Source organism: Cyprinus carpio, chromosome A23, assembly GCF_018340385.1.
Source record: "Cyprinus carpio isolate SPL01 chromosome A23, ASM1834038v1, whole genome shotgun sequence".
NCBI lineage: Eukaryota > Metazoa > Chordata > Actinopteri > Cypriniformes > Cyprinidae > Cyprinus > Cyprinus carpio.
Genome location: NC_056594.1, coordinates 8,914,633 through 8,928,477, shown reverse-complemented (window position 1 = coordinate 8,928,477; position 13,845 = coordinate 8,914,633). Strand labels below are relative to the sequence as shown.

The 13,845-nt window shown below is 36.7% G+C and overlaps 1 protein-coding gene across 2 annotated transcripts in view; it reads right to left on the bottom strand.

The window, feature by feature from the left end:
• LOC109061879 (nucleolar protein 4-like) overlaps positions 1-5,636 on the bottom strand; it is an 88,990-nt gene extending 83,354 nt beyond the window's left edge. Inside the window, exons 1-2 of one of the 2 annotated variants that reach the window (XM_042712921.1) lie at positions 5,214-5,636; positions 4,718-5,128 (exon numbers count right to left, since the gene is read on the bottom strand). In XM_042712921.1, the coding sequence (XP_042568855.1) occupies positions 4,718-5,053 (336 nt within the window). In that variant the 5' untranslated portion in view covers positions 5,054-5,128; positions 5,214-5,636. The remainder of the gene's footprint in view (positions 1-4,717; positions 5,129-5,213) is intronic. The other variant, XM_042712922.1, reaches the window with a different exon arrangement.
• Positions 5,637-13,845: the final 8,209 nt, after the last annotated feature.

Genomic DNA, 13,845 nt, shown 5'->3' with positions numbered 1-13,845 from the left:
GAATGACTCTTAAGGGCCGCTCACACCAAGGATGATAACTATAATCATAACTATAAAGTATTAATAATCATTTTAAATATGTGAGAAAAGTGAAGTCCACACCACAGCTACTAACAATAATCACATAGAGAAATAGCTTTCAGAAAAATCTTTTCGAGCTGATGAACAATAAAAACACTGACAGCCAATCAGAATCCACCTGACTTTAAAGAGCCTGAGCATTTAAGGTGGCAGATGACTAAACTTAAAGTGAACGGGCCCCTTATGAGCCCTTTTTTAGTGATTCAGAAACATAAAGTAACAAATGAATTCTGATTCCCAAAATGAATGAATCTTTAGGGTCATAAACAACAAGTTTGAATCATTTTGAAACATTGCTCTGTATAATTTACAAAATGGCATAGATTTAAACAAAATGAACATTAAAATTGAAATACGCCCTAACTGAATTAAAGTTAAAAAGGGGAATCTGTACCAATACCTTGCTCTACTCAAAAGTGGTCTCGAAATTGATCAACACTTTCTATTATAATGCAATGACATTCATTTAATGTTTAAGTGAGTAACTGTCCAAATACTTTTTAGGGCCAATGTATTTGACAGTTTCATCTGCTCTTGAGATTCTCACTTCCTTGTCCTACCCCACCCCACAAAATAAAAGAAGCTTTAGGACAAAATAAGCTAAAGAGAGAACAGAGTTCTTCTGCAACTGTTGCTTAGTGTACTCAGAGAGAGAGAAAGGGGAGGAAAGAGAGGAACGTTAGGGGCTATTAATAGTGTCCACAGACGCTGGTGTCAACTGCATGTGATGGCTGTGTGACTGTTTCCTCCAGCCACCTCTTTCTCCTTCTCTCAACATCATTTCTTCTTTGTCCCTCTCCTGAAATCCTACCTGCTTTCCCTTGCTCCATCTCATTGTCATGTTTCTGTCTTGCGCTGGTATGAAAAAAAAATATTTGATTCTTCTCCTCTTACTCCTTCATCCCCATGAACGCCATCCTCGCGCAACTCTCCTACACTTTTCATACATTATAAAGTAGTGCTACAGGAAATTTGAGTCAGATGACCCCTTTACATGTGTGAATGATGTCTGCTGTATTCGCACTATTTTAAGCTGTGTGTTTTGACAGTGTGTGGTTTGAGTAATACAATACTGAGAAAAAACAGTTTGTCAGTCATTATGACAGACTGATCATTATCTTCATACAGAGCTGCGGATCAATCCGCTCTAACGTCAAAACTACTATTATACTCAAGCACACCAATGAGAAGTAAACATCAGACTGCAGGACTGTACACTAATTGTTTTTTTGCTTAAAATTTGGCATTTTACATACAGTAATGTGAACAAAAAGAATGTTAAAGTGATAATTCATCCAAAATGTAACATTTTATAATCATTTACTCACCCTTACGTTGTTTCAAACCCATGTGCTGTTGCTTTTTTCTATGGAACAAAAAAGTAGAACTTTCGTATAAATTTTTGAAGCTACTCTTCCTTATCTCAAAAATGTAAAATTGCTCGGGGCTATGAAGCATAAAGAAGGACAAAAAAGCATTTATTTCAGTTAACTGCCCAGCCAACATTATTAAGCTAAGTTTTTAAAGTATAAGTTTCTCATCTAGTATTTATATTTTATTTTAGATTTATTTCATTTACTAAAAATGATTAACAGTTTTAGTTAACAATAAGAACACTGGTCTATGACTGCTAGGTTTCAGATTTTCTTCTGCCATACTGCAGTTTTCTGTAAAGAACAGACTAAAATTTGAATCAACATTCACTGATAATCTGCATTCACCTTCAGAATTCATATGAAAATCGTAAGGTTTCAGAAGATTTTTATATAGGCTAATTTATGTTGTTTTTTGTCTTGGTCAAAAACAAGCTGCATAACATTGCTTTAGAAAGTGAAAAAATAACAGCATATGGGTATGGAACAACATGAATGAGAGTAATGACTGAATTTAAATTTTGAGTTAAATTATTCCTTTAAAATTCAATCAAGTGTATTTCTAAATCACTATGTGACCTTTGACACGATTTCCATTAGGCTGGAATTTGAATTACAAGTAAAAGATTCTGTGATCAAGATCTTGTGTTACCTGTGCACATTACAACACAATCGCTGCAACACTAATCGAATGGTGAGGGAACACTTTCTCTCAGTTTTTTCTATTCCCGTCAATTATCCCCCCTGAGTGAACTGAATGGGAGCCATGTCTCAAAGAAAGCAGAACACACACACCCAAAGCAAGAGAGAGTGAGCAAAAATAGTATTTGAATACGACAAATCTGGGGCAGGCTCTTCATTATCAGGGTACACAGAGCACGGAGGGTGCATCCATCTTAACTTTACCATCATCCTTTATCAGTGAAATGGTCATAAGATGAATCTTCATCTGGGCTCCTCATTATTTCATTTGTTTTGTTGAGAGCTGACCTGCTCACCTCGTCTCTGCCTCTCTATCTCTCCCAATTGCTCTCATACAAACACACATTTCTAACTTGCCTTTTCACCAAAAATACCACACACTGCCATACTGTCTCATTAAGCTACACAGGTGAACCAAATTGGCAGGTGTTTTGGGTTTAGTCAATTATTATAATAAACTCAACGGCTTGGAAAGCTGAACTCTTCAGCTCAGAAAAAGACATTGTAAAGATCATTTCGTAATCATTTGAAAGATAACCCAAGCACGGATTATACAATTCATTCTTATAAAATACATGCATCTTTTCTGTAAAACAGGTCTCAAAATATAAATGTAGTAAAAAGAGCAAAGTTTGAAGCAAATATCATTCTATTTGTCTAACTGCCTTTGCTAATGGTAAAATGCAAAAAAAAAAAAAAAAAAAAAAATGCATGATTGGGGGCAGCATAAGCAGATTGGACAAATTCTTACAAATTCCCAACAATTTACTAACTTTAAATAGTTACAAACTGACATGAGAGTATCCAACTAACCCTACACAAACACATGGGGATCACTGTAACATAAAGAAGTCTGAAAAAAGGGAGGTATTTTAAAAATGTAGTTTAAAATAAATGACAAGTTCATAGAAATGTACTCATTGCATTCATGTTGGTTTCCTACATTTTCAAAAACATTTATAGCAATTTCTACAAATAGTTTTTAATGTACTAATTTTAGAAATGTCAACTGGTTTAACTATCAAGTGAAATGTACTAAATACTTTTCATGCACTTCTAATACACTTGAGTTTACTCAAGCTGAAAGGTCAAGGTACAAAAAATGTAAGTTATATAAAGTCAAAAATATCAACCCTTTTTCTCATGTTAACTCCATTTGACCCAAACAAAATGTGCATTTACATAAAATGGCTAAAATTTGTTATGCTTTTATATAGTCTGGTTTATTTTTCTTATGTTTTATAATGTTTCTTTTTGGGTTCTGGTTGTGCTACACTACACTACACTTTTTAAAACTATATTTTTTCACTGCTGATTTACTTATACGACTACTTTTAATAATAAATAATAAAAAATTGATACAATATAATAAATATTAGGCAGCGGCTATTTACACTAAGTAAAAAAAAATTCATATTTTCTTAGCAATAGAGGCTATTTACAATAAGTGAAAATAGCAGTATTTTTATCGATTTGCTATTTACATTAAGTGCAAATAGCTATTTACACTATGTTAAAATAGCAGGATTTTCTGCTTTTTATACTACTTATTGCAAATAGTGGCAATTATCTTCACCTCCATATTATAGTACATTAACAGTATGCAATAATAACGTATTGAGTATAAATTATCATTTTAATTCAAATTATTAATGGATGCACCTTTTTGGGACAATAAAGCCCTCCCTACACCTACCTAAGCTGTACCTAACCCTACCCAATACTTTATTTTCAACTTTTTCATTATTTCCTTCATTTTTATTGAAAATAAATCCATTTCCGATGTGATATGAGATTTTAAAAGGGAGAAAAAAAGGTGGCAAAAGGCGGGTTTGAACCCGAGTCAATCACATCAAAAAGACTATAATACACACTTTACCATCTGCACCACTAAAGCTTATGACTAACACCCGTCTTTTATAGTCTTGACTAGTCCTATCACAAGTTTGTGGGTGGAATTAGTGTAAACAGCCTCTGCCAACAAGGCGGGCTATTTGCACTTAGTGTAGGCTAAACAGACACTCCGTAAATATTATGCCAAACTATTTGAGCCAGCATTTTTCAAAAATTATTTAAAAAAAAAATTCTGGACTTTATTTTTTTTTTCTTTAAGCCTCATAAAAATCTACCTTTCAGAACTTTAAAAACCTTCAAAAACTAAAAACGTCATCATGAAGAAGTGTATTCAAGTAATTACCTGCATATATATATATAACATAGTATGTCATCTTAAATGCACATTTCAAAATACATTTGATTCCTTAGCTCTACAATTCACTAATATCCTAAAACTGGTGTTCATTGTCAGTGACTGATAGTGATAAAGAGCTTCCGGACAATCAGGTGCCAGAGCTGCCACGGTGCGACACATGAACAAGTGGTTACCAAAGACCCGAGAGAGACATGAGCTCAACTACAGATATACAACCCTGAACGAGATTCACCGGCTGCGAGACGCGTAAACGTGCGCCATTGTGCGCGTGGCTCAGAATTTGCATAGGCAAATATCGGGCACTACTGCGTGTAGATTAGCAGATGGGAAAAAGAGCACCCATACTAACCGTTGCCTTGATGGGAACGTATAGGACCGGTTTGTCCGCTGCCCCGTTCTCGTTCGGCTTGCCGTCAGTGTTGCCCACCTGGAAACCTTTGGATTTGACCCAGAACTTAAATTTGGCGTTGATGTGGTTGCTCTCGATATAGACTCCATTCGAGTCGTCGCTCTGTAAGAGGGTCTGCAGAATTTTGTTGTATTTTCGCCGGGTGACGGTCTTTGTTTTGCCGGAGTCCCCGTAAGTGCGGAGGCACCACTCCTGAAAATCACCAAACATCTCCGCCTCGGACACCGCGGGGCTTCGGCTCCTTCTCGTTACATCCACCCGTTTTTTGGTTGACATGGCTCTGTCGGTCCTCCTCCGGAACGAAAGAGGCTTCGGAGATATGCTAGATATGTAGATAAAGCTCCAAATTTACTGCGAACACAAATGAAAATATTCTTCAAACAGCGTACTACACAAACACACGACTTAACGTCTTTGTATTCGTCTATCCTCGCACCTGTTAACGGAGCCGTTTCTTCTGTCCCACAGGATGGCAAACAAATGACAGTACCGCGGCTCCTGTTGAGGAACTGAAAGAGGGGCCGTCCTACAAACGGCTTTCGCCCACCTGTAAGCTGGAGGCTAATTAAACCAATCTGTTCTTCGCCTAAATACGACGATTAGACTGTGTTAATACGCGTATGAGCCCAAGAATTGCACATAATGAGGAGCGAGTGATCCTCTCGGCGTTTGTTGAAGTCGGCTCAGTGAATGGACTGCTGCTCCACCTGAAATCGCTCGCCACCTGTTAGAATGAGCTGGAGCCTCGACACTCAGCGCGCCTGTCCACGCGGAGAGCGGGGTTGCGTGTGTAACGTGAGATATGAGGCGTACTAGCTGACCCTCGAGGCGGTAGGATGGATGCGTTTGAGCGGCGTCCCATGCGCGGTGGGACAGTCCAGATCCAGGAAGTGCACGCGTTCAGATAACCCAAATCAACACAAAGCAGATGTGTGTCCCACAGAAACCAGTTTTCAACCAAAGGTTACTGTTTGTTTACATGGTATTTATTTTATTTTAAATAAATTTAAAATTTTTGATTTATTTGTTTTTATAAAATGTATTACGTGTATCCAGGGTAAATAGGTGCATTTACATTTAATTATTTTAATTATTTTTTTAGATGTGAAATACTGAATATAGAAACATGAAAGGGTGAATGAAAATGTGTCATTATAAAGTACAAAATGAAAATATAAATCATAATCATTTAAAAATATATATGGAAAAAATATACAGTTTAAGTCTACTCTGGTGCTATATTTGATTTAAGGGTGTTCACACTGCAGTGAACGGACATCATTTTCAATAAAAAGTTCATTTCTGTCAATGTGAGCGACACGTTGGCAAAGCAAAAAAAAAGTTGAGGAAAGCATGCAAATGAGGAATGCAGGAACATCTATGGGAAACCAACATCATAGCAACTCTGAGACCTCCATCAGTTTAACTGCTGTCAGTGTGAACAGGGCTTTACGCTGAAACAAAAGCAGCATCAGAGCCATATGTGATACTAGGGGCTGAGGTGGGTCAGAGCATCTGCATTATAGGCTTTTATGCATTATTGTGTCTTCACACAGAATTTGGAGGCGACACAAACCTGTTCAAAGCATGCTTAAAGCAACCCCTAGATTGCAGCTACTTTTTCTAAAAACTGAACAGTTTCATGAAGGTCATGAAGGTGATTGTGGTAAGAGATCAGTGTTTTCTTTAATGTATTTAATGCTGCCTTCACATGCTATTGGACATTTAGATGTTGTGATAAAAATGAATAAACTTGACAGTCATTACAGCAATAGTTCTCTCCTCCACCATGTGTAACGTTTATGGCATACTTGACATACAATATAAATTGCTTTTGATCAAGATGTAAGCCAAATGCATGAATATAAATAAAATGCCACTGTTAAAGGCCTGGAAACTCATCCAATAATAATAAGTGACTGACTGGAAAAGATTATTATTAAAATAAGTAAACATGTTAATCATGTTAATCATTAATTAAAAAAATAAATAAATAAATGGAAACGTGGAACCTTGATGACCAGTTGTTGTGAAGCTGCTTTTTTGTAGTAAATTTTAATATAGATACATGGGCCCTGAGGACAATTGTATTGAATATGAGAGGTTGTGTTTTCATATCGGAGACTCAGTGGAGCTCTTTAATTATCAACATAGTTTCAGATGTCTCTCCTAAAATGGCTTGAAATGTAAAAGAAAACTTTTTCCCAAAAGAAAAATCTGAGAACTGGTGCCTTCAAAATAGTCTCCAAAGATCAAAAGTCTCCATTTGCACTCGGAACAACTGAGAGATCTCCTTATTGATTTTTCATTGGTACACACACACACACACACACACACGTCTGCTAGAACAGTTTGATAAAATATAAAGAATATTTCAAATAGATTAATATTAACCTTTAAATCTGAATTCTCAGCTCAGGGGAGTTCCAGAAACACATCCCTAGAGTACTCATCCAAGTGATTAGTGAGAGAAATACTACTGCAGATCATGAAATAATGTGGGCGATCAAGGAGACCTTGAGTGAACAGTGAGCGTGGAGTGCGTTTCTGTAGCTCCGTGTGTCTGAGTCACACACAACATACAGACACATATGCAGTGTGCTGAAAGTACAAACAATTATGTGTCATAGTTGAAAAGAGCTTTCAAAATCTTCTACAAAAATCCACATCTCATTGATGTTCCATGAAAACTGAGCACAGGGGTTCTGCTCAGTAAAGTTCTGAACAGCTTGACCACATTTAATGTTTTTATTAGCTTTGAAGCAATCCATATTGTAGTGTATTCTAAAAAGTACAAAAATAAGTACGGTTTAAAAATAAGTTTTTCAGGAAAACAAACTAAATATTTTGGTGACTCATTCAGCACTACACATATTTTCATCCAATCAAATGCCCCCTAGAATGAACACACCCCTTCCCCTGCCAACTAGCAACTACCCAATCATATATTGCTTAAAAGTATGTACTCTATCTACTTCTGAGAGTGTAGCAGGAGAGCAGGCAAGCTTTGGGACAAACTGCCATGTCATAAAACTGGACTGTGTCGCAGAGTTACATGGATTCAAGTGATGAGTAACTTCAATTTTGACTTTTTTTTTTAACTGATAGGTCTGTCTTACACACCCTGAGCCTGAAAATCTCCCTCTCAGCAAAAGTAAGCAAGAGGCGCAGGGAAACAAAGCACTGGGTAGAACCAGCTGTATTGAAATAGCCTTTTGCTTTGGGAAGTGAAAGTGGGTTTCAAAACCCTGCTGACTCCCTCCCTGCCTCTTTTTCCCCTTTTCAGCTATGGCCCAAGAGAGAAGCGAGCATCTGCTTCCAGAGAAAAGTGGTCAGTCGTCTGTGGTTAGCCCACTGAAGTCTCTTCCCTGAAATGTCTGTCACTCTTTCTGTCGAAATCACAACCGCTGGTTTGGGCCGCACTGTGTTCCGGTAGGCCTCTCAGACACTTACGCTGTCCTCTGGCACTGTCATGCTTCAAACTCAATGTGGTGGAGGTAAACCTTCATTGAAATGCCTTCTGAAATGGAATTATATGGATGTATAGTGTGTTAGCTTTCGATTATCCTGCTTTTTCTGGTTTAGTATGCGTCTAGCTTCACATGGGACTGGAGATGTGTGTATGTGTGTAAGGCTCTGCTCTGTACAGGACTGTGTGTAAGGGTGGGTAGTTATGTCTATCTGTTGCTATGACAGCAGTCATCAGCAGAGGCTGTGAGTGGGTGTAGGGTGCAGTGTGCTGCTTATCCCTGCTGACTAACTTGTGCGCATGGATTTGTGCAATTCAGACTTGCAAACGTGAAGTGTTTTATGCTGATCATATCAATCCTGAAAATTGGTATTTCAAATTTGACATTTAATTTGACCAGTCAATTCATAAGTAGAAATTCATCATAAGACAATTGCCATCTTCGTTTCTATATTTCAGTTTTTTTTTATTCCAAAATATGTTTTTTAATAGAATTGTATGCATTGTTTTTAAACAAAGAAATATTTTGCATAAAGCAAACCATGAAAGGTGAGTTAACTTAATTCTTACATAGTGCCTTAATATTACTGAAAGATAACACAGAAAATTTTATTTAATAATTTGATGGAATCATTCACAACAGACTTCCCACCATTCCACACCTCTTCCAGTGTTTTAATAAAAACGTAAAATATAAAATGAAACATTAAAATTGTATATGTAAAAATGAATAAAAGTCAATTTTACATATTTAAGAGCCCTTCAAAAAAAATTTAACTCTAATGTAATAAAATAATTTTGTGATTTATGTTGCTTGCATCTATATATCGGTATGGAGCCACGCACATGACATGCAGAAGAAAAAAAAAAAAATATTGTGGCCAAAAAATTAAGAGTTCATTGATACAAATTAGATCTTATTCACCCCATGATTTGTTCATTCAAGTCCATATTTTATTAATTTTTCCCTCATGCGGGGCAAATCGTGATTTGCTTTCTCGCTTTAATTTGAACTAAGTTAAAAAGAGGGAACAAATTAGTACAGGAATTAAATAATGGTAATTAAATGTTTTATATTGTTCTCAGTATATTGGAGAAATTGAGAACTTTTTAGATAGTGTAGTTACATCATTGTAGCTGCATCCACAAACGCATACTCTCTAAATAAGTATTTTTCTTATGCGACCGTTAAAACTATGTTTTATGTAAAATGTAAAATGTAAAATGAGTGTGTAGTATGAATGTAATCTGGATGTACTCCATTCGTCATGTGACCTACCAGCATCAGTTGCATCACTTTACTCACAAATCCTTTCCCGTGGCCTCATGGGTTAGTAAAGTGTCCACTGGATGTGCGCTTCAGAATCTCACCAGAAACAGTAGGTCATCCGGGGACTTTTGCCTACTGCTTTATGAATACTGTGAATTTGGACATGCTATTTTGTTCACATATATAGTAGAAAAATATGTGATTACGGATGCTCCCCTGGACACCTTGCATGTAACTAAGAGCAATATGGAATTATCCTATTACATAAATGTCTCTTAGCTAATAGTACATTTTGCATAATTGTCACCCCACTTAACTATCTATAAAGACTGAGAAGGGGCCATCCACCGCAAATGTTCCTGCGTCCGTTCGGTTGCTTGCCAGCAGCTGTTAAATGCACACGCAGATCACTAGCCTCATCTTTCACAGGAAGCAGAACAGGGGGAACTCTAGACATGTCTGTCTTGAAAGATATCTCATGGTGTCATCACATGGGCTTAGTGTGGCTGAGAACTGGTTGTGTGTCTCAGCGCAACGGTTAAAAATAAAAGTACTGAACTTGACTTAGAAAGATGCGATGTTGAGAATGACAGGTGTAGAATGAGATCAAGGTAACAAGACTATATATAGAGAAATCCATCTTTTCACATCTGAGACAACTTTCTTGTCCAAGACATCAAACCATTTTACGCTCAAATATATGTAGAGGTGAGGCTATGTCATATTGTTTCTACCCTGACCTGTGTTCTGCATGAATGCTATCACAAATACAGGCTAACTCATGATCCGTTCTCAATGCCAATTCATTGTTTGTCTGTATTGTGGTGTCCCAGTGGTTGAAACTATGGCAGCACTGGTCTCTTGAAACACTGTGGAGCCAAACACCCATCAATCCCCTGCGCTGCACCTCATTACCGGGCTGTCCTAAGACTGTACACGACCATAATAGCTGTTTAACGATCCTCTATCCATCTTCCATAATCAAAATGGTGCCTGGAGACACCAAAGACCTGGAATGCACTTCAAATGTATGTGTCATGTTGCTCCTCATGGTCTAAGAGAGAGAAAAAAAAAACAATCAAGACGCTAGTCACGGCACACCTCTTACCTGACTTCTAAACTCTCTTCAGTAGGCTACATTAGATTCTTTCCACTGACTACAAATGTAGCCTTTATGTCTCTTAGAAGCAGCGTTAATATAGAACATGTTCAAAATCAGCAGTAAGAACTGGAATAAATCTTTCAGTATGCATTTGTTAATGTTAAATTAAACCTAAAAGCTCTATTATACATATATTGAAACAAATAAAAACAAAAAAAGCAACACTGAAGAAACAGACAGACACAGCAAAATGCTAAAAACATTCATCTGACACATTTCTACATAGACCAACAATTAAAAAATAGTGCTGACTGAGTACAAGATCGCATCCGGTGTAAAAAGGCCCCTAACAACACTAGTGCGAGACCCTCAGTGACCTATAAACCACAGTGTTAACTACAGTTTTAGCTCTACGCAATGTAGGTTGAGATTATATGCAACGCTCTGACTGAGTTTGATTTTGAATATCCGCTCTCGAATTTATAGCATATGGCCAACCAGAAGTGCTTTGACCTTCAACACACTGGCCTGCTGGGTCAATAGCTCAGTTTCACAGTTTCAGCCTTGTGCATGAAGATGTATGTGAGAAATGGGTGACAGGCTAGCCTAAAGGACAACCAGGAATCAACCAAGAAATTACTCAATGAATGCAGTTTTTATTCCTGTTTTGATGCATTTCCTATTAAAACACGAAGTTGTTGTTGCCATATCAAAGGGCTTGTCCTTTTTTATTAGCTAATAACCTTTAGTGTACTGTATATCACAGCAGAGAACCATGCTATTTGTATTTGCAATTGCTAGTCTGTGGCAATATTTGATCAGTTTCATCATTGTTTCTGGTTGTTACATTGTATTACTACTAAACCTTAATTTTTTTTTAATCAACTTTCAGGTGTACGCTAGAATATAAATGGCCTCAAAGTCAACTGACATAAACCACAAACACCAATTTTTTTCAGCTACAGGGAGCAGATGTATTTATTTCTATGTATAAGTCATTTTACAGTTTAAGGTACATGTAATGTCCTCTGATAATATTTATAGTTTTTCACTCACTCAGACATTTCTAAATCTAATCTAAAATGTTGCTAAAGTTAATTTAAGAAAACATTTTATCATGCTCGCAAAAGGTACTAACTGAGCCACTCAAAAAAAAAAATGGTTTACCACAACACCATGTGACCAGCATTATATGATATCATTGTCTTCTGTGGGGGACATTTTGAACACATTATTATAAGTGTCCTCTCAATTTTTTTTTCAACACTTTATCTACAATAACCTATTGTCTACAAATATATTACGTACCTGATAATCAACTATATTTTGTACATTGTTATGGTTTGTAATATTTGTATGACTTAATCCACACAAATGTGAGGATATACAGTATGCATGAATGAAAACTAAATTTCTGTTAATATCAATGTTACATGTCAGATATAATGATGTAGATTTGAGATTGATTCATGGAATCACCAACTCAGAAACATCTATAAATATCCACTAATAAACACATCTCTCTTTCTGGATCACCACCCACAATTAAAGACTTCAGCTTTGCTTTTCACACTTGGTTAGTTTATCGGTCCTTTCTTTATTTGTCTGACATTTGCCCCTTACCTGCCTTCAGTATGTGCCCTGAGGTGAAGCCAGCATGTACCGCCCTTACAACTGCCTGCATCAAGGTGTTTACAGACAATGTGTGAGAATCACTGTTAGATGGAGGAATCAGTCGTTCAGGGACTCTCTCAAAGCCAGTTCTTTTGTTTGGGGTTTATGTTGATTCTCCTCCCCTCCCTTTTTTGTCCCTGTTTTCCTTCTTCTCTGCCAGGTTATTCTTCTGAATGTTTGAGAGAAGGGACAGAAATTTCTTTCTTTCTTTTTACTTCTTTTCTGCACAGGCGTAGGTTAGTCTGAGCAGGTCATCACTGCAGGAAATGTTTTTCAGACTCATTTGAAGTGCTACAGCACTGTGCAGGCAGCAGTGATGCCCTTGGCCTCACCTTGTGATCCTTTTCTCACAACTTAAATTAGCCTCTCTCTCCATCCTCTTCTGTGTGCACATCCTTTACTCCAGCTCCATCTTTTGTAATCTACCCTTCATTTTCTTCACCCTGATTTGCCCTTTCTTTCTTTTCTAGGGTCTTGTTTCAGAAAGACACTTTACTAATTACACTCATACTTTTAAATGAACATTATGGCCAATGCTGACCTCTAGTGTCTAATGCACCAAACTGCAATTAATCAGATGTGGAATTCAAATTGATCTTGAGCAGGAACAAAACCCCTCTGTTTAGGAATGGCACTGTGATGTGAATTATAAATGCTTGCATTCACCATATTATATGTGCATACTTTTCATATAGTATATTAAATACTATACTAATTTTTTATTATATGATAAAAACATGTATATACAATATATTCTATATTCTGGTTAAGTATACAGAATATATATTAATAATGATAATAATAATCATCATCATCATATTAATAATATAAAAACATAATCCACAACACATATATATATATACTGATGCAACATTTAAGGTATAATTATATATATGATTCACCTTGCATTTTTTAGTTCCCAACAGCATAAATAAAATAAAATAAAATATCTATTGATAAGTGTAAATTTACATTGTATGATTTATCATATTATATTATTGTAATAGAACTAAATACATGTTCTGGGATTGAAATTGAACATGGTGGGAACATAATGAAACCTTTCCATATAGTAAAATATTAAAGTATCCTCCATAGTGAAGGAGCAAAGTCTTCTAATTGCTAAATGTTTTTAGTTTTAATCAATTCTTAGTTCCTAACAGCATAAATTGCCGTTGTGTGAATTAATTCTCACGCTGAGGGAATAATTCTCTCAGAAGAGATAGTAACAAAAGAAAGGTGCTCTAGAAAGTGTGTGTGTTGGCATTGACAGTATTTTCGTGCCCTACCCCCCTGACTACTGCATGAGACTGTGGGGAGGGGGAGGAGAGAAGAGGTAGGGGTGGAGGGGGAGGGGTCAGCCTTGGGACAGGCCCGGCGTGCTAGTGGAGGGGAAGCAATGGGATGGCTCGGTTGCCAGGGCGATGAGAGAGTCTGGAACCAGGTGAGTGGTAACTAAGTAACAAGAGCAAACAATAGATGAGAGTTAGAATAATGCAGAAATAGACATACAAGAATTGTTTTCTCTCTTTTATATGAAAAAATACACAAAA